Source organism: Vulpes lagopus, chromosome 7, assembly GCF_018345385.1.
Source record: "Vulpes lagopus strain Blue_001 chromosome 7, ASM1834538v1, whole genome shotgun sequence".
NCBI classification, from domain to species: Eukaryota; Metazoa; Chordata; class Mammalia; order Carnivora; family Canidae; genus Vulpes; species Vulpes lagopus.
In genome coordinates this window covers 77,376,748-77,403,177 of record NC_054830.1, presented here as the reverse complement: position 1 = coordinate 77,403,177, position 26,430 = coordinate 77,376,748, and the positions used below count along the sequence as shown (strand labels likewise).

General features: G+C 47.7%; 1 protein-coding gene across 1 annotated transcript in view; it reads right to left on the bottom strand.

Moving 5' to 3' along the window:
• Positions 1-4,807: 4,807 nt before the first annotated feature.
• Positions 4,808-26,430, bottom strand: part of GABBR2 (gamma-aminobutyric acid type B receptor subunit 2) — a 348,859-nt gene continuing 327,236 nt past the window's right edge. The window contains exons 14-19 of the mRNA XM_041763142.1: positions 24,450-24,560; positions 19,852-20,076; positions 17,282-17,464; positions 14,624-14,753; positions 10,779-10,896; positions 4,808-7,658 (exon numbers count right to left, since the gene is read on the bottom strand). Of these exons, the coding sequence (XP_041619076.1) occupies positions 7,493-7,658; positions 10,779-10,896; positions 14,624-14,753; positions 17,282-17,464; positions 19,852-20,076; positions 24,450-24,560 (933 nt within the window). The 3' untranslated portion in view covers positions 4,808-7,492. The remainder of the gene's footprint in view (positions 7,659-10,778; positions 10,897-14,623; positions 14,754-17,281; positions 17,465-19,851; positions 20,077-24,449; positions 24,561-26,430) is intronic.

The following is a 26,430-nucleotide window of genomic DNA, read 5'->3' as shown; positions in this document are numbered from 1 at the left end:
TTGGCAGGGAAATAAATGCAGACCCCTTGTAACGTTCATCTCCAAGATGCTAAGCAAATGAGAACATCTGTCCTACCAAGGCATATCTTCCCCCTTTGACATATATTTTGAAGAAATCAGGCAATCGGAAAAAGAAAGATCTTGCTTCTGCAAAGCCATGTGGGAAAAGGAAGGATTTTATTGGGGTAGGAGTTTCCTTGGAGATGACACAAGGGATTCTTACTGATGCTGTGTTCGTGTTTACTCTGGTGCCTGGGGATGCTCTGAGAACAGCAAGGAGATACAGAAGCCTGCTCCAGAAGTTCAGTCTTCTCCTTCCTCTTCAGCCTGCCCACAGGTGTACCACTCCTTTGCTTTTCTTAAGATGAGCGGTCCCTCCACAACTTTCCTCAGTATCCAGCCACCCGACGGGAAACCCATGTCTCCTGCCAAGTCACACAGGGAATAGCCACCCACAGCTGGGCCATCTCTCCACACCCCACCAGCATCAGGCAGTCCAGTGGTTCTGAAGGTTTCAGCTAAAGGGTGTTGACCGTCCCCTACATGGTGGTGGGAAGAGGGTACGAAAGCGAAGAAAACTTTGGGTGCCCCTCACCTTATAGGGGAGGAGAACTTGTCTGATGCCCACCCTGTTCTCCAGGGGATACAAAAGAGTTGGCTGCTGCTCCCTGGACTCCACATTCTCTTGTGTCCTCTAGTTTTGATCCACTAGGCCCACCTCACCCCCACCTTCAGGCTGTACGCACAGGGTTGGGGAAGGCAGGGGGAGCGAAAGTGGAGGTCGCAGGTCTGTTCTGCAGCAATCACATGAAACCACGACTTCCTGCAAGCCTATATTGAGAATACAGCTTCACATCTCGTGGTCCTTAGACCTCAGGGCGGAAGCTCTGAAACCAAATCGGGAGACGCTGGTAATATTCCAGTGGCTTTCCCACTACGGAGTTGAAATTTACTCCCAAGTGGCCTTCTCCGCGGGCGGTAGGAAGAGGCTGGCCCGTGGTGCTCTCATCCCCGGCTCTTCCCCACACAGTGGAAACAGCTTTTAGGAGTGCGCATGAGACATCTTCTCTAGGTTTCAGGAATGGTCTAGGTAGAATCGTCGCATGACTTTCCCCTATTGGGTGAGCCACTGTAGCAAGGAATTAGAAGGAGGAAGGAGTTAAATGTGTGGGCTGCTGACACTACCGTGATCCCAGAATCTTCCCTTCCTGCCTTCCCTCTCTCTCTTCTCTCCTTTTCTACTCAGTGTACTGCCTCACCGATTTACCTATAAATCTATATTTGTCTCACAGAAATCAGGTTTGACTGTTTTTCTTGAGACTCTAGATTGAACGAGATTTGACATTTCCTTCTATTTCCTGCAGGACATCTTTTCCCAGAGCATGTTCAGGCTTAGCGTGTTTTTTTCTTTTCCTTTTTTTTTTATTTGGTTGTTGTTTTGGTTTGGTTTCTTAGAAGATTTTACTTATTTATTTGCAAGAAAGAGACAGAGATAGCGACAGAAAGCACAGCAGAAAGGAGAGGGAGAAGCAGGCTCCCTGCTCAGCGTGGGGCTCAATCCCAGGACCCTGGAATCGTGACCTGAGCTGAAGGCAGATGCTTAAGTGACTGAGCCTCCCAGGCACCCCCAGGCTTAGCATGTTCTCTGCTGTTTGTCCTTATGCTGCAGAATATTCGTAGACTCTACACTGATTTCTTTTCCTGCCCAGGAAAAGGCATATTTTATGGAGGTATATACTTCCGGTGTGTGACTATATATTTATATATTGTGTGTGATTATATGTATATGCATGTGTGTATAGATGTGTATAATCACACATAAGTGTACAGCTCAAAAAATCTTCATGATGTGAACACACCCGTGTAACCAGTGCTTAGATCAAGAACTTGAGGGCAGCCTGGGTGGCTCAGCGGTTTAGCACCACCTTCAGACCAGGGTGTGATCCTGGGGACCCGGGATCGAGTCCTGCATTGGGGTCCCTGCGGGCAGCCTGCTTATGTCTCTGCCTCTCTCTCTGTGTGTCTCTCACGAGTAAATAAGTAAAATCTTAAAAAAAAAAAAAAAAGAACTTGAACATTACCGGCCTCCAGAAGCCCCTCTCATACCATCTTTCCCACTACCCATCCCGCCAAGGGCAACAACTATTCTGATGTCTAATAGATTAGCCTCGCTTGTTTTTGAACTTGATATTATTGGAATCTTCCGGTACATTCTCTTTATGTCTGGCTTCTTTCAGTTTGCATGGTTTTTTTTTTAGATCCATTCATATCACATGTACTTGTAATTTTTTTTGTAATTCCTTGCTGTGAATATACTATATCACTTTTTTCCCTGTTCTGTTGATAGCATTTGGTTATTTTCCAGTTTTTACCAGCCTGATCATTTTTAAGCAGCAAATATCCCACCTAACGCTGGCATTTCTCCCCAGAAGAGCGAGCATCTTCCAACTTCTTCCTCTGCCCCAGGCGAGCAGAGTCTAACTGGACCCTGGAGGCCTGAGCGCTCCTGGTGCAGTGGTCGGGGACGAGGGTGGGGGCCAGGCAATGGGCAGGTAGGGCAGATTCTGTCTCTGCTGTAGCTTTTTGCATATCGCTGGCTTGCCTGCGTGTCAGTACAGTGGGAGATTCCCCTGCTCACACTGTCCTGGCCAGAGATGCTCAGACTGGGGCTTAGAGCCTCGGGGGATGCAGGGATGAATCACAGAGGTGTGCAAATCTACTAAATTCAAAAAGATTGTACCTTTATTTCAAGATCATCTAACTAGGCATATTCCTGGTCATCGGAATCCAGTGGCTTCTGATGAGCAATTCAGGGAAGTGGTGAAGAGGGTGTGTCCTGGCATTGTGCCTGCTAAACTCCCCTCTCAATCTCAGCTGTGTGGCTCAGGACAGCACTCATCCTCTGCGCCTGAGTACCTTTAGCTGCAAAAGGATGGCAATAATTGTTCCGACTCTGGGGTCCCCGCGAGATTTAAATGAGCTTAATGCCCACAAAGCACTTTGCCTAGTGCTCAGTGAACATCATCTCTCAATCACCATTTGATTTGTGTGTATTACCTGGGTGGCCCCATCATTGTCGATGGCTCAGGAGAAAAACACAAAGGTGAATTGAGCAGGAAGTGATCTGTGAGAGCCAAGTGAAGGCCACATGATATCACGGAGTGCTGAACAAATGAAGTTTTCACAGTGGTTTAAATAAAGAAAAGCAGTGTGATAATTGAGTCATCACACCAGGCAGGCTGAGCTCAAAGGAGTGTGCTTGGGAGCGGTCGGTGCTGTGCTCATGTTGTGAGCTGCAATTTATTTTTCTGCAAAACCTCATCTATCCCATTAAATCAATGTTGTTAATACGATTTTTATTGGTTTTGTCATTTTATTTGCATTGAGTTTATAAATTTGTTTTGCTTTTATATGAAAGATGTAAGCATGAGCTTATATTTCGTTTGAACATATTTGGGTAACTTTATAAAAACAATTTAAGTCGACACTGTGTCTTAAAAGGTGTCCCCGTGGTTTTTAGTTTCAGAAACACTGCTCTGGGGTTTTTGCATTGGAATTCAGATGGAGGGAAATCAAAGGCTTTTCCTTTTGACACAGAGCCCTAACTCACCACGAGTGCCAGAGCTCTCCAGTTACAGATATGATAAACCAGGGTCCAGACAGCAGCCAAGACATCAAGAGCGAAGAGTGCCAAGCCAATAGCTCTTTGTCATCACGGGAGCCTGGAGGCCAGCAACCCCTTCAATCTCACCCCACTCCAAAGCTCTGAGTGTGGACTTGATTTTGTGATCCAAGTGACCATTGCGTTACTGGTATCACCTTCTAAGATTTCTACTTTTGCATTCAGCGTCTTTAAGACTTTCGGCTCTGTGGAATAAAATATTCCCTGTTACTTAGGTAACCTAGATGTCATGGAGCAGAGTCCTCTTCCAGCCAAGGTTCAAGAGGCCTGTTCCTTGGCAGGCTCATCATTGAGGATCCGGCACTAGAAAGCTCCAACCTGGGACCAGTCCTCCAATGATGTTTGTGGGTCCAGTCCCCGCTTCTGGCCTCCACCCAGTCACATGGCCACAGGCCTCCCCAGGCTGTTTTGGCCACCTTGCCTTTGCTCTGTCTTTCAGACCCAGCCACCAACATGGACGTGCCTCAGCCAAATTGTTTAATTCTGCAAAAGTCTCATGGAAGACTGTTCTGAACCACTGGGAGGGCCTGCTGCTGGGTGGGACACACAGGAAGCAGATGTGACTCCCATCCTCCGGGAGCTCCTGGTGTGGAGTGGGGAGAAGGAGCCAGTGTGAGCATGTACCCAGTGCCACGAGAGGGGGACAGCGTCCTGAGTAGAGAAAACAGGAAGAGAGAATTTCATGGGGAGGGATCTCGGAGGGTGTTTTGGATGGGACCTTGAAGAATGGGGGTATCTGAAATAGAGCTGCAGGCTGAGGGCTCAGCATGGTGCAGGAAGCGCACTCTAAGTGGGGAAGCACGTGAGGAGGCTGGAAAGAATGGGGCCAAACCACAGGCTGTCAGGCCTAGAGAGTCGTGGCTGGGGAGGCAGTGAGGCTTCTAGGTTAGTTAGGGACTTCTTGTTTGCAACAGATGGGAACTGGACTTAACTAGCCAAAAAAAGTAATATATTTGGAGAACTGAGAATCCTTCCCATCATGGGAAAGGCCAGGGTGCTGCCGGCCTTCTGGAACAGCTGACCAGCTATTCAGACACCATCAGGGCCCATCTTTAGATCCTATTTCTCTCTATATCGGCTCTCTTTTCTCTTTCATGGCTAAATTTCCTTAAATGGAGGAATCCTGCAGAAGGCAAGTCCTGGCCCAGCTCAGGTCATGTCTCTACCCTGGGATCCAGCAGCTGCAGTCGCAGGGGGGCAGCGCTGCTCTGTTACAATCTGCAGAGGGTAGGGCAGGGCAGCTTCTGAAGGAAGGGACATCGTTGCTGAGGAGGCACCCCAGAACTGTGCCCCCAGTGTCTGAGCGGAGGAACGGGACCTGATGGGACCTGCACTTTGGGATGAGGAGGCATTAAAGAGGACTGGCTGTGTTTTTTTTTCCCCTTTTATTCATAAAAACAAATTTGCAACAATTTATTAAAAATTGATACCATGCAATAGGGGTACGAGAAATTCCTCATTTACATTTGATTCTGGCAGTCCCAGTCTAATTTAAAGCGTTTGTGCACTAACGTCACTGGAAAATGCCTTCAGGCTGAAGCCTCTTCGGAAATGTACGGTGTGTTTGCTGCGTATAAAAGAACAGAACCGTTAGATAGCTAGAGTCACTTCTGTGGGTCTCGTTATTTGCAGGGAAATTAAAAAAAAATGGGTAAACCTACAGTATCATTAAGACAGAAAATGTACTTCGTGGGTTAACCTAGAAGACTGTGCACGCTGAGGGGGTCACAACGGGTTACGGACGCACACACTCACCTCCGACTGCCCAATACTTTTGTTTCTTTTTGTTTCCTGCTATGCTGGAATAATATTTCTACAGGTATATTTTTTTTGTGTGTGTGTATACATTATGTACAATGAATTGTCTCCTTCCCTTGGAAAAATTAACGTGGTCCTTTAAATTAAATCTGGTTTTGGTGAAATCAAGAAAGCAAGTAAATACTGGTAATACACAGTGAGTGACAACACCGAGATTCGAGATTCGAGATTCGTAGTGCCTAAACAGACAATGACTTCAATTTGACCTGTGATGTGTTGACATTTTTTTTCCCTAAAAGCTACAGTACCTCCATAACCTCTCTGGGGGGGGGGAGGGGAGGGGGGAGCTATGCTACGTGAAAGAGGGTGTTTTGAAATGTTGGCGATGGTAAGATTCCTGTGGGCCCTTTTTGTCAAAGTCTGGTGGTGACAGCAGTATATTCCTGACTTCAGTGGTCTGGGAAGAGATTATTGCCTGCCTGTTGAAGCTGCCATTAGGTTTCTTTAGGGAGTGAGCGACCGCTCAGTTGTGCAGACGTCCTGGACGCTGTCATTCAGGTCTTTCTTTAAGCAAAGAACGAACCTGTCTAGGAATGTCACAAAAGTCGTCGGGAGCCTCTCTCCACCAGCTTATCCTGGTAGAGGGCTGTGCTGGGAGCTTCTCTGGGCCAAACCCCTGGCGGTCGTGGGGGCCGAAGGTCATGGTCATCCTGATACCTCATGGGTCAGGGCTGCTTCACTGTTTGGTAGGAAGCTTTCCTGGACAAGATCAAGTTTTGATCCTCAGAGTGACCCTATGAGGTAGGCAGGAGACGGGTGTTATTCCAACCCCAATTTGTTGGGGAGGGGAAACAGGCTCAGAGAGACACCAGTGACTTTCCCAAGGTCATGGAGGGAGTCAGCCATGGAGTAAGGACTTGAGCCTGGGTTTGCCTGGCTCCCAGGCCAGTGCTCTCTGAGGTTCAGTTGAAAAGGAAGAGTGATCTTATGAATGAGAACCAGTGTGTTGACAGGTCACCCCCGTGACCCCCAAGCGGGGGTGTTCCCTGGCTTGTCCAGATGGAAGCCAAGGGGAGCCCTTGGCTAACAACTCTCTCCCTACGACTACAGGGATGTCTTCTAGCAGAATGCCCCATTCACTTTGGTCAGAAACAAAGTCAGTGGAAAAAAACCAACCCCAGCCAGCCCTTGGGCCCTGATGAGAGGTTAAAGTGCACAGTCTTTCTTTAGTGTGTTTGCTGGGAACAGACATTCCATGATTAGCTCGGGTGGTCCCCCTGATTACTGGAACACCTGATACAAACACAAGGACGTGGCCAACGTGGTGGGTGCATGACCGACTGTCAGTGATTGCTGCAGAGTGTGTCTGCAGTGACGTGCCCTAAATCCCCACAGTCCCAGAACGGGTGTTATTGTGTTAATGTGTGGCATTTATCAGAGAGTAAGGTCCCACCGGGAGGCACGTGAGTCAGCCTGGTCCCGTACCCCAGCCCTCGGGCCACCTGGCTGCCCTGCAGACTCCCTGTTCCAGGAAGGCTGGGGTTGGCTGGACTGGCAGCTGGGGGCCTGGCTGCCCTGCCCGCCTCCTTCCCCAGAGGGGAGAAGGGCTGGCCCGCGGGGGGCGGGGGCCCACAGCCAGAGATGCATGTGCAGAGGCAGAGGTGGTTTCTCCAGAAGCCCCTCGCCTCTTCTCAAGGCTGCTCAGGGACACTCGGTGACTTCTAGCTGGAGTTCTAGTGATTTTCTCCTTGTCTAGGATTTTTTTTTTTTTTTTTTTGCCAAGTTTCCAATATCCCAGCTCCTCCTCTTTGCAGACATCAAGGAAGAAGTCATTTCCATTCCTCTTCTTTGTGAAAGAATAAAAACTTCACAAATAAGGCGCGAGGTCAGGTGCCAAGTGCCCCAATCCTGTCCACCTGAGTGCCATCGAGCAGTCCCATAAGGCCAGCCGTGGCGCCCAGCTTTTCTGCAGCCAGAGCTGACAGCGTTCCTGTAGCCTCTGCTCCGTGTGGTTCTGTCATGGGGGAGGCCCCGGCCCCAGGCCTCCCACCCTTACAGGCCAGAGACCATAACTCGGAAGGAGGGTGGCACGTGTCTGTGGCGGGGGCTGGCGGTGGGGCTGACGCAGGGGCTGACACAGCTGGCGTCCACGCCTCCGATGGACGGGAGGTAGGCGTGGTGGAGGATGGGGAGCTGGAGGGACAGCCGGCGCTGGATGCTGTGGGCAGGGGGGAGAGAGGGAGGGGGAGAGAGGAGTTTTAGTGAAGGCTATCTGGCCGCTCACCAGAATGTTCCCTGGGCTCGCTTTGGCTAAGAAGCTGATGGTGGGAGAACAGTTATCCTGCATCCAAGATCTGTCCCTCCCATCATCTAACCTTATTCACCCAAATAGCAGGTATTTGGTGCAGGCCTACACCTGCCAATGACTGTCCTGCGAATAACCAGGGAGATAGAGTAGGTGAAGGGGATGCAGCCTTCCTAAGCATGCAGCGATTCCTAAGAACAGGTTTTGCTCATCTCATGGGGCTTTGCTGCTGACATAGACAGTTCTCACTCTCTCTCGAACCTCCAAATGCACCGGGAGGCATCTGGCGCTCCATCCTTCCTCACTGGCTCCTCCGCCCCTGCCTTGCCAGGACCTCAGCCATTTCTGCTGGGCTGATTCCAATAGGTTCCTTCCTTGTCTTTCAGCTTCCTTGGTGACTAGTGTCACCTTTCCAACCTTGGGGGGGAGGGAGGGTAAAACCTTGCCTAAGATCTCTTGCCTAATTCTCCAGGTGAAACTTCCACTGGCCCTGCACCCAAACCCTGCCCTCTGGCGGCTGGTTTCTCCTAAAACGCTGCTTATGGCCACTTTTCCTTGCCTTTGCACATGCTCTTCCCCCAGCCCGGGATACTTTCTCTACCTCCCGATGCCGATGAACTGTTTTCCCTTCACTATCCAGTTTAAACTCAGAGAATGAGCTCCTTCTGCCTCCGAGCTCCCAGAGTTTGGGTGAATTCGCAGAAGCACAGCCAGAGAAGCCCCAAGGCGAGGTGGGGGTGGTATGGGACTCTGTGCAGGGAGGGGGAAAGGCAGCTGCCTTCTGACTCCCTTCTCACTGCCATGGTCTTTGGGCCCAAGTTCCCATCAGAGCTGCCCCAGGCCAAGAAGTCACCTTGACTGTAGAAAAGGTTGCTTGCTGGGCTGGGGGGGGGGGGGAGCGGGGGCAGGATGTGCTCTGCTCAGCTGCATCTTGTGTGGTTCTCTCTCGTACCTGGGAAGCTGCATTCTCAGAATCCTTAGGCCTCCTTGTGTCTTCAGTGTCTGACCGCTCAAGTGAGGACTTCCCCCCTACCCCCTACCCTCAGCTCTTCAAAAAAAAAGCAAAAAACAAAAAACAAAAAAACCCACAAAAAAAGCCCAGTAAGAAAAGAAGGATTGCTATTCCTATTATAAAGGCTAGGGAAGGGTACAGGGTTTATGTAACTTACTAAGAGGAAACAAAGCCAGAACTGGGGAAGGTGGGGCTCCTGCTTCTTCTGGAAAACCGCAGTGCTTTGTGAGGAAGGCAAATCAACTCATCCCAACAGGCGTGCCACTGGTGTGTATATTTGGCACGGATGGAGTCCTGACACGGATGGGGATGGATGCAGTGCTGCCCCCACTCCCTAAGGACCTGTTCGTGGGAGAGTTTCTACCAAGGACATGTCACAGGTGTTCACAAGGTTAGTGTGTTGGAGTTCTCCTTTTGAAGTTCAAGTTGTACCTGTGTAACCTGAGCTATGATCTACTCTTTAACACAAGAGGATGCTGGCAAAGAGTCCAGGAATGGGGAGCTGAGGAAGAAACTCTTTATCATGGGATAAAAGGGCCCTGTCCGGGCTCCTGGGAAGGGTTATCTGCCTGGGCAAGGTGGACATCTGTCTATGGCTCTCAGAGCCATGGCATGTTGCTGTCTGCAGGTCCTGGTTTATGTTGTCATTCATTCAACAGACACTTGCCAAAAACCGACTCAGTGCCAGAACTTGCACTCAGTCCAAGGGGCATGGGAGGGGCTCATACTTTATCCTCAAGGTGCTTACACTCTAGCAGAGGGTACTAATAAGCAAACCACTGACGACTGCCATATAAACATCAGTAATTGTTCTGGAGCCAATGAAGCCTTGGAGCTAACTGGGTTGAGAGACTATTGGCTCTAACACTAAATGGCCCCAAATTACACTACAGTCGGTGATCTGGCTGTCTTTGGTGCTTTTCACTTCCCAGGAACCAAGTTTCAGTGCTGACATTTAAAAAAAAAAAGACTTAATTAATTAACTTGAGACAGGGAGTGCACAAGACAGCAAGCAGGGGAAGGGGCAGAGGGAGAGAGAGAGAGAATATCAAGCAGACTTCATGCTGGGTGTGGAGGCCATTGTGGGGCTCGATCTAAGGACCTGGAGATTATGACCGGAGATGAAATCAAGAGTCGGGCACTTAACCAACTGAGCCACCCACGATGGTGCCATCAGTGTTGACATTTCTAATCTCTGCTTCCAAGATGCTCTAAGCAAGGAAGAACTAAAAATTGCCAGTGGGATCAAAGCTAACAGAGATGTCCGAGTCTTTGCTTAGATGTCACCTTCTCATTGGATCTTCTCCGATTGCTCTGTTTAAGATTACAATCTCTAACGCCTTTCCTTAATTTATTTTTCTCCAAAGCACTTACAATTTAATACACCAGATTTTGCTTTTTTAATGAAGTTATTATGTCACTGGATAAAATAAGCTCTGTGAAGGAAGGCATCTTTGTTATTCATTCAACAGACACTTGCCAAAAGCCGACTCAGTGCCAGAAGCTGCACTGAGTCCAAGGGACATGGGAGGGGCTCATATCTTATCCTCAAGGTGCTTACACTCTAGCAGAGGGTACTAATAAGTAAACCACTGACGGCTACTGCCAATAACAATCAATAATTGTTCTGGAGCCAATGAAGCCAGTGGGATCAGTTTTCTTCACTTTAACATCTGACACATAGTAGGTGTCAGTGAATAGTTGTGGATTAAGTGCATTTAGCAAGGTTAAGTTTTATATATAACGAAGGCAGTGTGCCTCAGTGGGTTCGATGATAGGACAGAACTGGGTTCAAATTTGATCTCCTGCACTTAGAAACTGGGCGAGCTTTGATAAGTCACTTCCCCTTTCTGAATATTCGTTTTCTCATCTGTAAAATGAGCATTGTAATTTGACCTGTGTCATGAGGTTGCTGTGGACTTCAAAAAAAAATAATGCATGGGAAAATGTGGTGCAGATGGAAACTGCTGTGCATGAGTAACATGCTCTTTCACAAGAATTCTAGAGGAGAAAGTACTTACTGTTCTGGGGAGTTTATGTCTTCTATAGGATCTTTGCATGTTCGAGAGGGCTCTGTTGTGTTCCACTGTAGCTGGGGATTTTGATCGAGGTGATTTTTTAAAATGGCCTTTCCCCCATCTGAATGCAAAACAACAATATCACAATACATTCTGTTAACTTCATTAAAAAAATGCAGTCATTCTAGGATGCTGCCCAAGGAGAGAGAATGCAAAAGAGCCTTATTACCCCTCTGGAGCTGTGGTTTCTGCAGTAGTTCTCTCAGGACTAAGGCAATGAACCCAAAAGTTTCCACCCAGGGATGGAAGTGGCATCCTGGGAATTTCTTTTTTCCAAGAAAAAAGGGAGGAAATCCAGTCAACCAATGTAAGCAACATAGCTTGGACATGAAAAGTTCTAATATACAAAAGCCTTTTTCACTGGTGCACAGGGATGTAATGACAAAGGAAATAACCCTCCAAGGTAAAATATATATCCATAAGACTGCCAAAGACTGAAAAGAATAATAATAGTCAGTAAACTGCTAGTGGGAATTTAAATTGGTGTAATCTTTCTGGAGGTCACTGTCAATAAGCATCGAACACTAAAAAATAGTATGTATCTTTTACCCAGAATTTTTACTTCAGGGAGTTATCCTAAGGAAATAATGAAGGTAGTGTGTGAAATTATACATAAGATGTTCACATCAGCATTGTTTATAATATAAAGAAGTGGGGACTAATCTGAATTTTTCAAGTAATAACGGATTACAACTTATGTATGTATGAGGGCTCCACTGAAAGAAATACTGTGTAGGCACAAAACATGATGATGTGGGTGCTTTCAACCCTATGTGCTTCAGAACTACCTGGAGAGATTTAAAGAAATATTGAATACAAAAACCTGGCCCCCACCGAGGGGTTTGGAGGAGTACCGGGGTTTTGTAGATTTTTTTGCAGTAGGTCACTTAGTGAATGTCATTTTGCCCCCATGTGAGGACAGTGGGTCCTCTTTAGTCATGGATTCTGTATCTGTGAACTCGTCTACTCACTCAAATTTATTTGCAACCCCCAAATCAATACTGGTAATGCTTTCAGGGCCATTTGCTGACACACACACAGTGTTGAAAAGTTCACATTGCCCTGATGGTTAACAGCACTATAACGCATGCATAAGTGCAAGAAGGCTGTGATGTGTCTGATGAAGAAAATATATGCGTTAGATGGGCTTCATTCAGGCATGAATTATAGTGCTAATGAATAGTGTTAATGAATCAACAATATATTAAATAAGATGTCTTCAAACAGAAACACACATGCAACAAAGTTGTGCATTGATTCATTGATTGGTTGACCAAAATGTCAACCTGAGAAAGCGTTGCAGGAACCAAACCTTGTATTTCATCCAGGAGCAGTGGTTCAGTATTCACTAATTAATTCATGGTTCACAGCAACTTTATCAAGTGATAAAGTTGACTGCATATTCTTAGAATATGGAAGGAACTACTGGGTCATAACAATTTCAAATTCAACTAGCAATGTTTGAGAATGCCCATTTCCCCAACTGTGTCCACAAACTGCAATATTTTGATCTCTTGTCTTTGCCAGTCTCTTTGGTGAAAATGGCATCTCACTAAAAATTTCATCTGCATTTAAAAAGGAACTTTATTGATTTATTTGAGAGAGAGAGAGAGTGCTCACAAGTGAGCATGGGATGGGACAGGGCACCAGCAGTGGGGTGGGTGAGGGTCAGGGAAGCACCCTCAGCAGGAAGCCCATTCCCAGGACCCTGAGATCGTGACCTGAGGTGAAGGCAGATGCTTAACTGACTGAGCCACCCAGGGACCCCTCATCTGCACGCTTTTACTGAGGAGAGAGCTTGAGCATCTTTCCATAAACATATGGACCTCTTGCACTTCCTTCTGTGAGAACTCTCTTTTGCCCATTTTTCTTCTGTTATTGGTCTTTTTAAAAATTAATTTGCATATAGTTGTATATACTTCATATAAATGATATAAAATTTCTCGCATATGTAAGAAAATAAGCTCATTTCCTGAGTTACAATATTTTTTGGCTTAGTTTGTTTGATTTTTTGACTATTTATGGTGGCTTTTGTGTTGTTAATTTTTTTTATAGTTAAATTTATCAGTTTTTTCAATTGTGGTTTCTGTGTTTTACATCAAACTGAGAAAGGCCTTCTTCGCTGAGATTATTAAAAAAAATTCTCCTGTGGTTTCTTTTAGTTCTTTCATGGTTTCACTTTTTACATTTAAATCTTTTATCCAGCTAGACTTTATTTTTCTGTTAGGTGTGAGGTAAGAATTTAACTTTATTCTTTTCCGGATGGCTATCCACTTATCCCTATTAAATTTATTTTTTTATTTTTATTTATTTTTAAATTTACTTATTTATTTATGATAGTCACACACAGAGAGAGAGAGAGAGGCAAAGACATAGGCAGAGGGAGAGGCAGGCTCCATGCACTGGGAGCCCGACGTGGGATTAGATCCCCGGTCTCCAGGATCGCGCCCTGGGCCAAAGGCAGGCGCCAAACCGCTGCGCCACCCAGGGATCGCCCCTATTAAATTTATTGAATAATTCATTTCCTTCCACTACTTTGAAATATCCACCTTTTCCAGATACTAAAATTACTGTGAATAATTTTTATTCTTTCAATTTACTTGTTATTTATCTTAAACTTTTTTTGCAATCAACACCTTACATAGTAAGAATTTTATAATTTGCTTTTATAATAAGAATACTTACTACTTATGTAATTAGAATAAAAGAAACTGTAAAAACCAAAAAAAAGAAACTAAAGATTTTTCATTGATGTAAAAATAATTTTATAGCATATCAATGAATAAATGCCAACAAAATGCAAACAACAGAGAAGTATATTAAATGAAATGTAAGAAGAATTCCTTCTCTGCACATACTGTTCCTTTTCATACAGGGGGATACTGTTTACCATCTGGTGTTTGTTCTTCCAAGCCTTTTAAAAATGCACTTAACACACATACCACACGTGTACACGTGTGTGCATGTATGTGTATTGTAATGCTAGCCTTCATCTTGCTATTTCCACTTGGAGAGCTCTCCATATTTGTACAAATAGATCCACCCCATTATGCACCTTGTTTGGTTGCATCATAATGAATGAAACCGCCCTAAATGCTGAACATTTAAGTTAATTCCAGTTTTTCTCACCTACAAATAATGTTGTGATGAACACCACCCATATATTTTTTGCCCATGTGGGAGTATTTCCCAGGGGCAAGATCTCGCCAGTGGAAATGCTAATCAAGAGGTTTAACATCTAAACATTTGGATGTGCCCGACTGACTTCCAAAACATTGCAGGAGAATGCCTCTTTCTACACACCCTTAACAACATTGGTGATCTCCAAAAAATTTGCTGAAATGTAGGCTAAGACTGGATTGTGTTATTTTGGTTTGCATTTCCCAAGTGGCTGGTGGGATTGAGTGTCACATCGTATCTAACTGACCACTCCTTTCCTATACGGTGAGAAGGCACATTCGAAACTGTGGAATGTCTCTGGGACACGTAAGTAAACTATTCATTAAGAACAATGTGCCTCCAATCAGAACCCTGGGATTGCTGGCCGTGTCACGTATATGCGCCACTGGAATCCAAGAGACTGAGAGACAGAAGCCCCAGCTCTAGGAGGGCAGGACTTCAAACGGACACCGAACTGTGGATTCCAGATACTCCAGCTGCGCCCGTGTGGCTTCCGATAATCCCCACCCCCTCTCTGAGCCTCAGTTTCTCTGTCGGGAAGGTGGAAGATGGCCAGCTGGTGTGTGATACCCAGGTCCCCACATTGCAGGGACGCCGTCTCCTCCTACCTGTGCCCTCCGTGAAGTTCCCAAGGTGGAGGATGTCGTTAAGCTCTTGGTAGTGGCTCTGTTTAATGTACGTGGTCTTTTCTGGTGTGTCCTGCAGCTGCATAGTGACCTCTTCCAAGTCTTTATCCAGCTAAAAGACAAAGGCTCCAGCTGAGTCAGAGCCCCTGACCCAGCCCTTCCCCCAGCTCACAGGCACATGGGACTGGGCCTCAGGCAGGCTTCTGGAGGATGAGAGAGACCGCTGCCGGCTGGGGCAGAGCTGCAGAGGGCCCCTGCTGGCTGCTGCTGCAGGAGGAGCTGGAATGGCAACAAGGAGCTGTTGCAGTCATGTGTCCAATGCAGGCTTGTGCCTTGAGGGAACAGCTGGGCAAGCCCAGGGAGGTAGGGTGGTGTCAGAGTACAGGCTCTGAAGTTCGACAGGCCTCGGGGCAAACCCAGGGCTGCTCCTTACTGTCTGTGTACAGGCTTGTGAGAGACTGAGTCTGACTTCCTTCATCTGCAGAATGCGGTAATAATAGTACCTACCTCCTGTGGTTATTTGGAGATTAAATGAGGCAACGCACTTAAACTTTAGCCCAGTCCTTGACACATCGTAAGGGAAACCTGCTACTACAATAAAAGTACTACAATTGTTGTTGATACCCAGCAGGGGAGGACAGATCTGTGGGCTGGTCAGCTGTGAGTCGCACATGGACACTGAAGCTCAAGACAGTAGGTGCTCCTCTAGAGGATGCACTGCAGTTGCCTTCAGGTCATAGAAAAGTCGGATGCAAGCCCTGGGGCACTTTAGCCCTTGAAAAACCTGGCGTGTGTGCATGTGAGTGTGTGTGTGTGTGTGTGCGCGCGCGCATGTGCCTGTGGATGTGCTGGGGACATGGTGGTAATTGGGGAAGGCAGTGGGCATTCTACTATAGTATAAGGGAGAGGAACTTATAAACTGTAAAGTGTTGTTCTAATGTCAAGAGCACAGTCATTAATTTTTAAATAAGTTTCAAGGGAGAGATACATTTTGTGTGTGTGACTCAAACAGCAGGGCTAGCATCAGAGAAGGCCCAATTGTGATTTGATCCCAGGAAAAACAACCCAACATTTTAGGGATTTGACACTGGCTTCGGTTTCAGGTTTCCTGAAGTGAGTGAACTCTTTTTTGCTGGAGTATGCAAGTAAAAGTCAAGTGTCAAGTTAGGGTAGTTCTAGTCATAGAGAGGTCTGATATTAAAGCAGAACCGGCCATTGCCTTTGAAAGACGGAAACCTTTCCTACTTTGCTCTGGGGTCTAATGGGGGGCTATCTCATCCTAAACCATCAGGTTTAGATGCACAGAACTCTGTGTCATAGATCTTTGTGACAGATTAAATGTGAGCACCCCAAAAGGCTACAGATCTAGCAAATGGAATGCCCAGTCACATCTGAATTGCAGATAACAATGAATCATTTGTCTAGTGTAAGTATATCCCAAATTCTGTATGGGTCATCCTTATACTAAAAGTATGATTGGCTGTCTGAAATTCAAATTTCAATGGGGCATCCTGTATCTACTCTGGCAACCCCGGATCCCACTCCTTTCTCACGACTGTCCAGCTAGAGACCATCATTTCCCAGCCTACCTTGTGTCTAAGTATGATCATGTTAAGTTCTTGCCAAGGTAACTGGAGCAGACCCAAAAGGTGCACAATTTTTCTATTACTTGCTTATCTCTTGTGTGGATTCCCTCTTCCCTTCCTGAGACATGGTGGAACAGGCCATGCCTTCCACCCAGTTTTAACTGTCCTAGTGAGGAACAGACACTGGGGAGTGGCAAACAGCAAGTGTGAATGAACCTCATTCAGCCATGGCCATGGAGGCAGAGCTACCTGCCAACCTGGATCAATCTCCTGAGGACCATTAGGTGAGAGAAATATTTTCTTTGGGCCACTTCGTTTTGGGACCTGTTTGTTACAGTAACTTAGCAAGTATCCTTGCCAACACACTCCTTTGTTTCTTCCCCATCCCACTCTTAAATGAGGGTTTCTCTGTGAAACACATGCTTTCAGACCATAGGCCAGTCACACAGCTGGACTCAAAGAGAAGGGTGAAGAAGGGGAAGATAATTTGGTCTCCCCTCTCAGGTACAGAAAGTCCAGAATTTGAGGTCTGGCTTGGGCACAAAGGAATTTAGGTATAGCCTCCCTGGAATGCTATAGAAAGAGTTAAGGACCCTCAAGACAACAGTGAGGTCCACTTCAGCAATCTCTCCTGCCTGAAAAGTTTCTCTTCACCCCCTCCTGTCTTGCTGTATATCATATGGATGAGGGTGGTTATTGGGTTGGGAGAGTGAAAAATTAAGGGGGGGGGTTCCTCCACACACTTAGGAAGCTCCCATAATCTGGGAGCTCACAAATCTCTAAGAACTCCTTGCTTTCTGAGGGTGTCTTGAATCGAGGCATTGCTGGACTCCACGAGCCTGGGCCTGGTGAGCGGATTCTGACAAACTGCCTCTGTCCAGTGCACGGCCCCCCTGGTTCTCATGGCTGTAATCCCAGCACATGGGACTGCACAGACCGATGCGGGGAGGGGGGTTCTTAGAGGGGGGGCGAGATTGGGAGGGGCAGCTCTGAGAAGCCTTGCGTTAGGACAGAGGGAGGCTGGGGCCCTGGCTGCCAGTGCTGGGGGAGCTACCTCTGTGATCTTCATTCGTAGGCGATGGTTTTCAGACTGCAGGCCCTCCAGGCGGGACGTGCTTGCTTGGTTCACACTGGTGACTGAGGTGGACGTTTTAGAATCTTCCTTCTTCTGATTCTGAGTGAACTGGAATCGCCTGTTCTGAGTCGCTGCGTCTGGGTTTGTTCTCAGAGTGATGAGCTGAAAGGACAAGGTGGAGCTGAAGAGAGAAGCCAGAGGTCCTCCCCCCGCACCATCTCCCGTCCACTCCGCCGCAGCAGGTCCTGCGCTGGAGGCAGCGTGGATGCACGCTGGGATCTGGAGCCCTGGGCTCAGACTGGTCTCTGCCACCTGCTTGCCTGTGACCTTGAGCAGGCCCCTCCCCCCTCTCACTGAGTCTCAGTTTCTTTCCTTCTTTTTTTTTTTTTTTTTAAAGATTTTATTTATTCATTCATGAGAGACACACAGAGAGAGGCAGGGACATAGGCAGAGGGAGAAGCAGGCTCCCTGCAGGGAGCCCAGTGCGGGACTCGATTCCAAGACTCCGGGATCACGACCTGAGCCAAAAGCAGACACTCAACCACTTAGCCACCCAGGCATCCCTCAGTTCCCTTCCTCATCAGCAGAAGTCTGGTCTCCTGATCCTGACTCCACCTGCATCCCAACCACCCCGTGGAGCCCACCAGCTCCCCTTTGGCCTGATGCCAGCTGAGCCTCACTCTGCCTTGGGCCTCATTCTGCATGGAAAATAATCCTGAGGGTGACATTGGAAGACAGTGGATGGAGGCAAATGAAGGCTTCTCTTACTGGAACCATTGGTGAGTGTTGAGGACAGACCGGTGACCAGCTCGGTCATGGACAAAAGCATTGTTAGAGGAGAGATAAGGCTGCCGCTTGACCCTGATCTTACTCATTTCTTCAAGAAACACTCCTGCTTTGACATGGGCCTGCTCTGGAGAGCAGGGGCTGAGGGAGCTAGGACCCCCGTCCGCCAGGACCCCACGGTCTAGAGGCCAGAAGTATCGAGGGCAGGCTGGGCTGTGGGTGCTATGGGCCTGGGCTGGGCTCTATGCAGGGCTCGAGGGACAGTGACAGAAGGGAATTTAAGGGGGGCAAGAAGTGGCCTATGCCAATTGGGGGGGCAGGGTGAAGAGAGGGATGCTTAGGAAGAAGAGCAGTTTGGATGGTGCATACGGTTCTCTGGGAGACTGGAGGGGACCCAAGGGCCCTAAAAGGCAGCCTGGTATCCGGGACTTGATTCTGGAACCAGGAGGGCAATGAGGAGCTCCCGAGGTTGACAAAGGAGAGGGACACGGTCAGAGCTGGGCTTGGAGCCATCTGGCATCTTTGACCGGAATCAAAGAATGTCAGAGTGCGGGCAACAAGGTCTTAGCATTGGCCTAGAACCTGGGTGGGTGTGACAGACAGAGAAGGAAGGCATATAGGGCAGCAGTGCTCAGGGGAAGCTGCCACGTGGGGACTGACTGGATGCAGGGCCACGGGCGGCCTGTTTAGGGTACAGTCGTCCTGACTGATCTCCCGGGCCCCCCCACACCGTACTCCAAGGCATGCCCCACCCCACCCCACTCAGGCCAATGATTCCCTCCACCCTCTCTGTTTCCCGTTCTTCACTGATGCTGAGACCAGCTTCCTGCAGGGACTCCCGAGATGCCGGAGCCTTTGGTTCACCTGCCCACTGCCGGGAAGGTGAAGGTTTGAAAAATACTTCTCAGGCTGGTCTTGGAGGTCAGTGCTTCAGATGAATGGGACATGTCAGTGGCTGCTAAAAGTGGTCATTTAGTCCTTTTTCCCACTAATACTACTTCTGAGGGCCTGTCTGAAGAGTGTGGCCAGAAGCAGGGATCATGTGTTATGTGGAGAAAAGAAGTTCATTTATAACATAAAAGATCTGGAAATGGCTGTAATGCTCATCAATAAGGGAATCAAATGGACAAGAAAACATTGAGCTTGCCCTCTCGTTGGTGGTTATGACTGTGAGAAATACAAAGGAGAAATTCATAGTGGAAAAGGCAAACTATGAAACAATACGTGAGCTATAATCAGAGCTGTAACTGAGAAAGTTCACTGCCTAACCATTTAAAAAAGACTGGGAGGGGCACCTGGACGGCTCAGTCAGTTGAGTGTCCAACTCCTGATTTTGGCTCAGGTCATGATCTCAGGTCCTGGGATGGAGCCCTGCACTGGGGCTCTGTGTCAGCGGGGAGTCTGCTTCTTCCTCTCCCTCTGCTCCTCCCCCTACTCTCTCTCTTCGGTGCGCACATACATGTGTGTGCACTCTTAAATAAATAAACAACATATTAAAAAAAAAAAGACTGGAAGGAAACATCAAAAATACATAGTTTTTAGTAAAAAACTAAAACAAAACGTTGACAGTGATTGTTTTTGGGTGGCGAGACTGGAAAATCTGATTTTTACTTGTTTGCATTTCCTAACTTTCCGTGATGTGAACTATAATCATCACAAGCAGAGAAAGCGTAGAACTGCCAGGAAGTGTAGGAAACTAGCAGTCCCCTGGGCAGGGTCAGAGGCCAGAGGTCGGACGGCAGGATGCGGAGGGCGGGCCGTACCTTGGGCACGAACACCAGGCAGAGGGTGATGGTGCTGCAGAAGATGATGACCAGAGCGACGATGCAGAACTGCACGTTGGGCTGATCCCGGGTCAAGAAGGAGACGGCAGCCCCAATTATGCACATGATCCCCACGTTGTAGACGCTCATCCCGATGTACTTACTGTCGTTGAGGGCAGGGATGCTGACGTTGCGTGTCTCCCAAGCCAAGAAGCAACCGAACAACTGAAATGGTGAGCAGAGAGGGGAAGTGGTCATTATCCCGTGGTGGCACATACCTGCTGCTCTGAGAAGTGGGGCTGGGAGCTTTGCCGTGGGCCGGGTCTTCTGGATGTCACCCCGGTTCTCCACTGGTGGCCCTGGGTTGAGTCCTGCTGAGGAAATGCAGACTGGGGATGTTACAGCATCTGGTTCTTCTGCGCCCCAACACTGGTTCACATATAGCAGGCCGTGGTGGGAAGGCTTCCAGAAACATGATTGTGACAACCTCCCCTCGCTCTAGGGAGAACACTGAGGCCCAGAGAGGAGGAAAGGGCTTGTCCAAGGCCACACAGTCATACAGGGACAAAAGTGAATGGTTTCTAGAAGTTCAGTCCCCCCCACCTTTTTTTTTTTACCACTAAATAAGACAGAGCCCCCATGTCTGGGACTTCTATTACCTCTCAGTGCACAAAGTCACTCAGAATAGAGACTATATATCCAAACTGTCCTGAGGCTAGATGTGGTGTATGAGAAGGTTCAGGACAGGTTCTGGTTAGTATCTATAAAGGGAAACTGTGTTCCTTTTCTTCCTTCCTAGTAGATGGAGTGGAGTGTGATAGGTGGAGCTTGAGCAGCCATCTTAGACCAAAAAGTCATCTTAGTCTACAATGTGGGAGCTGTATGATGAAGATGGGGGAGACACAAGGTCCAAGGAGCTGAGGTCCTGGGTACCCCCACTAGCCCTAGATTGCTATTTGAGGAGGAAGTTAACTATCTCTTTAACCACTATTATTTTGGGTTTCCTGTTACTTGTAACTCTACTCCTAACCAATACATCTCCCAACAGAAACGGAAAGGTAGAGGCCCAGTGTGATCTGAAGCAGGATGTGGAGGGTTTAGACTCCTTGGGTGGTCTAAGGGGAGGGCAGATTGAGGAGGAAGTGCAGATGGAATGGCAGGCAAAATGGTAGTGAGGGTCGGGGGGCGAGCTGACCAGGATGCTGACCAGGCTGCAGTCCAGCCCTTTCAGGAGGCCTTTCTCCAAAGACCCCTCTTCCCTCTGACCTCACCACTGCAATTCAGGGCATCCAAAGCTGTATGAGCCACTTAATATCACACTGAGGGCTTCTGTTTTCCGGTTCGACTTAGAATGGCAGCATGGTGCCATGTAGTGAAGGGTCGGGGGCACAAGGATGGAGGAGCTGTAATCTGCTGCTTTTCGTCAGCTGTGTGACTTTGGGCAAATCACTTCACCTCTCAGGGCCTTAGTTTCACGGTCTGTGGAATGGAGATAATAAATAATAATACCATCTCACAGGGTTTGTGTCCAGATGAAATGAGAGGATGGCTGTGAAAGCATTTTGTAAACCAAAGTGCCCAGTACAAGAGTCGGTTATTTTGTAATTGGTATTATTTATACAACTATGGTTGCTTTCCTCTCCTTTTCTGTAAGTGTATTATATCATAGACTGATTTATTATTATCATTTAAAACATTTTTTTATTTAAAACATTTTTTAAAGATTTTCTTTTTTTAAAAGTAATCTCTACACCCAATGTGAGGCCCAGAACTACAATCCCAAGATAGTCACATGCTCCGCTCACATGCTCAGGCACCCAGACTGATTTATTTTTTAAAGATTCCTTTTAAAATGGGGGAACCAGAAGCCCAGGAAGCAGATACCAAGTGAGGAAAAGAACCCAATGGCTGTTGAAAGCCTTGCTTTGTGCCGGTTTCTCTGTGTGTGTGTGGTCCCTTCAGTCCCACAGTGGCTGTGCCAGCAGGGCCTGGCTGTCCACATCTTCTAGGGGAAGAAGCAGGGGCTGGACAAGGCTAAGTGACCTGCCCAGGGGCCCACAAACCATCGTGAGAGTCTCTACCAGTTGTTAAATGTGGGCAAGTTTGGAGACCTGGTGGTTGGCTGCAAAATCTCTGAAGAGTGTCAGAAGGAAACAGTAACTTGTTCCTAGGCCTTCAAAGAGTAGAATGAGGGTTCATGGGCACAAGTTACATTGAGGTGGATTTTAGCTGAGGATAAGGAAGAGCCTTCTAGAAAAGCAACCTGCCTATAGTGGGTTAAATGGGGGCTCTAAAAGACAAGTCACATCCCAATCCACAGAGACTGAATATTTGGGGAAAGGGTCTTTGCAGATATGACTAAGAGTCCTGAGATGAGATCCTCCTGGATTATCCAGGTGAGCCCTAAATCAAATGACAAGTGTCCTCACAAGAGCCACACAGAGGAGAGACATGGAGAGGAGATGGCCACGTGAAGATGGAGGTGGAGATTGGAGGGATGCGGCCGCAGGCCAAGGATGCCTGCAGCCATCAGCTGCGGTGGAGAGGCAGGAAGCATTCTCCCTAGAGTCTCTGGAGGGGGTATAGCTCAACCTTGGTCTTAGACTCCTGGCCTCCAGAGCAGTGAGAGAAGAAATGTGTGTTGTTTCAAGCCAGTCTGCGTTTACCAGTTTGCGGTGATTCGTGACTGCAGCCACAGGACACTGATACAGCATCCATGATGCCACAGGTCACAGTGAGGTAGGTGAGCTGCCATCCCTGGAGGTGTGGCAGCAGTGACTGAATGAATGGGGATATCGGGGATGCTCAGCGTGGGCTGGGAGTGCCGAAACTCTGAGAGGGGAGAGTGGGCCTCAGGGCTGGGCACTCTCTCCCCAGCCTTGAAATTCTGTGGTTTCAGAGAGGAGGCACTAGGAGCTAGAATTTTAGTCACAAACCCTAGGGGCCAGGAGGGCTGAGGACAATTCCTTGCACACACTGGAAACAGTAACACACTTGTGCTGCTAAATACAGCTGTTATGGACACGATCCAGCTGAAGGTATTAGCTTCACAGGAAGAGATACAGTCATCTCCAGCCACTTTTGCAAGTAGGTGGAGAAGATAATGGATGGTCAAGACATTACAGATAAATGCAGTTTAAAGAGTCAATCGGATTCTCCATAATCTAATTTCACAGAGTCTCAAGATCGGGGGACCTGGAGCTAGAAGGGTCCTGGAGCATCTGGCTTCAGTCTCATTCTTCAGCAAGGGCTGGGGGCCTCAATTGTGGGTACCACATGCTTCCTGTGAAGGGGGCGCCTTCCTTCCTAGGGGGCACCGCCACCTCTGCGGCCACTGCTCTGTTGTACAAAATCCTTCTTTAATGTGGACTTGAAAGCCGCCCTCTGGCAACTTTGCCCACTGATGATGAATCTGTCTTCAGGCCTATGCCACCTGTCTCTCACAACTCCGGTGACCATGTCTCCTAAGTGCCCATCTCTAAGCCTAGGGCTGTTGGCCAGTCCTCAAAGTCCCATTTCCACTCTGGGAGCCTCCTGTGGACACCTTCTGGGGCATTACTTTGTGGGGCCCAGATTGCAGTCCAGCGGTCCTCATAGATTCCCTATGGAAACTAGTTTCAACTAGTATGAAGTGGGGGACACTCTCTGCCTAGGGTCTCCTAGCACATGCTCTTCTGGTGTGTGGCCCCTCAGAAACAGTTCTCCAAAGGGGCAGCAGGTATGGATGCATTTGAGCAATACAAGAAATCCCAATTTATATGAGTTTTGGAGAGGGCTTCATTCTTGGCTCTAAGCAGAGGCTACACAGACGTGGATGGTGGCTTGACTTTCCTATGGCAAGACCTGAGGAGGGTATGGGAGCTGGTTTCCTTCACTGGAGGGTGCTCGCTTCGGCAGCACATATACTAAAATCCTTCACTGGAGGGATTTTAGGGGAGGCGCAGTTTGCATAGGATTGGAGAGAAGCTTCAAGGGTCAATGTGGGATAAGGTGGGGTGTGGTGGCCCTTTCAAGTCTTTCCAGACGTGTGGGGTGGCCTTGGTATGTGACCTTTGATCACAGATCTAACAGATCTTTGATCTAACAAATGGGTAGAGTGGAAAGAGTACTGGGGTTGGAGGTTGGAGGTTACCAGGTGCCCTTTAACCTCTCTGAGCCTGACCTTCCCCATCTATAAGATGAGGATGATTCCACTCACCTCCCACAGATTTTGAGAGAATCCAGTAAAATGTGGGATGTGAGCGTGTGCTAGATGCTGACAGACTGCTGTTCCGGGAGTATCATGGTGGCCGACACGAGGCCAACTAACAGGTTTTGGGATTACTCTGTGGTTAGCTCTTGAATCTGCCACTTACTAGCTTGAGTGACCTCGGGCAAACCAAGCCTCATCAGCCTCATCAGTGAAATGGGGGTATAATCTGCACCTATCTCAGAGGGTTGTTGTGGGAATTGAGAGAACATGTGGCGAACACGGGGGTAGGCAGGTAAGTGCTTCATCCTGGGGGTCCTGTTTATTTCTACATTCACAGAGGCCCCTGGGAGAGAGAGCTCTGACAGAGAAGCAGCCCCCCAACCTCTGCCTTCTGCTCTGCACCTACCATGAGAAGCCCCTTGTAGGCATAGACGATGCCAAGCCAGATGGTCATGTGGGTGTTCTCACAGTGCTCCAGGAGAGGGCGGATAGAGATGTCCCGTCCTGCTGGGTCCGGCTGTGCAAAGAGAAAACAGAAACCCAGGGATGGCACTGGGCACCTTTCCAGCAGCCAGGGCCCCATCTGACGGCCACCTTCACTCCCATGAGCTACAGCCAGTCTTTTGTCCAGGAGGCCTTTTGGACTCCTCTTCCATGTTTCCATGAGGCTGCCTTATATTTGTTGGTCATGATTCAGCCCTGCACCCTAGTTATCTGTGCTCTTCATGCCTTTCAAACATGAGTCAGATCTCCTGAGGGTAGGGAGTGGGTCACTTCCTGTGCTTCTAGTACTTAGCTTAAGACCTGGCCCAGAGCATGCATCTGTCATGTTTGTTGAAAGAGTGAAGGTGAGAACAGGGCACAAAGTTATGTCAAGAGGCCTTCAGGTGTCTCTGGGATTAACACCAGTAGCTGCTGGCTGGCCCAGCCTTGGGACCTGCCAAGCTTGTCTAAGGAAGCCTTCTTGCCCATCAACCCAGTGAGGGAGCGGTGGGGGGCAACAATGTTAATGTACCACATGACCCATCCTGGGCCAAAGTTGATTGGACAGAGGGTGGGAACCTGACCCACAGCAGTGAATCCAGAGTTGCTAGGAGACTTAGGAGGTTTCCTAGTACCCTGTTCTGCTCAAAGACGGATGGTGGAGACGACTCTACCCAAACTCATTCTCTCTCTCTCTCAGGAATTTGAGCTGGGAAACTCTGGATGAGAAGCAGTCACATGGTGGAAATAGAAGGAAAACATACCCAGAGAATGAAAAAAAATGCATATTCTACATATGTTTTCTTCTGAACCATTTAAGAGTAACTTGCAGATATCCTGACCTTTCACCCCTAAGTACCTAGCAAGTATTTCCTAAGAATGAGGAGATTCTCATTTATAACCACATATACTTACCCAATTGAGGAAATTTAACTGATACAGTATTTAAAGTGCTATCAGTTTTCAAATTTTTCCAATTGACTCAATAATGCCCTTTAAGACAATTGTGGTCTTTCCAAAGCAGGGTCCAATCTGGGACCATGTCCTGATTTACTTGTCATGCGTTTAGTCTCCTATAATCTTCAACAATTCCTCGGTCTTTTTTGGTCTTTTATGTCATTGATATTTCTGAAGAATGCAGGTCAGTTATTTGGTAGAATGTCCTTCAATTTGGTTTTGTTCGAATGTGTTTTCATGATTAGATCCAGGGTATGCGTTTGTGGCAGGAATCCTATGGAAAGTGAGGTTTTTGCCTCCTTGGAGCTTCTTCTCAGTGGCACTTTATCCCATTATTGATGATGCTAACTGATCATTTGGTTCAGGTGATGTTTGCCCAATCTCTTCACTTCAAAGGTACCATTTCCCCCGTGTTATTAATAAATACTCTGTAGGAGATACCTTGAGACCGTGTGAGTGTCCTATTTCCTCACAAATGCCAACTCAGTGTTTTCAGCATCCAGTGATGGTTTCTACCTGAGTCACATTCTTTTGGTGGCTGTAAAATGGTGACTTTTTTTTTTTAACTCTATAATTTTATTTAAATACTTGGCACTCCACTGTAAACAAGATCTTTCCTTTCTTCCCATTTATTTATGTATATCAGTATGCATTTTTAAAAAAGATTTTATTTATTTATTCATGAGAGACAGAGAGAAAGAGGCAGAGGGAGAAACAGGCTCCATGCAGGAAGCCCGACATGGGACTCCATCCTGGGACTCCAGGATTACGCCCCAGACTGAAGGCAGCGCCAAACCACTGAGCCACTGGGCCTTCCCTATCAGTATGCATTTATAGGTTTCTTTTTCATTTCCATTACTATCATTCATTTCGATGTTCACATTCCCCCAGATTTGGCCAGTGGGAAACTCCCTTGTTCAGCCTCGTGTGTTTTTTCAATACGTCCC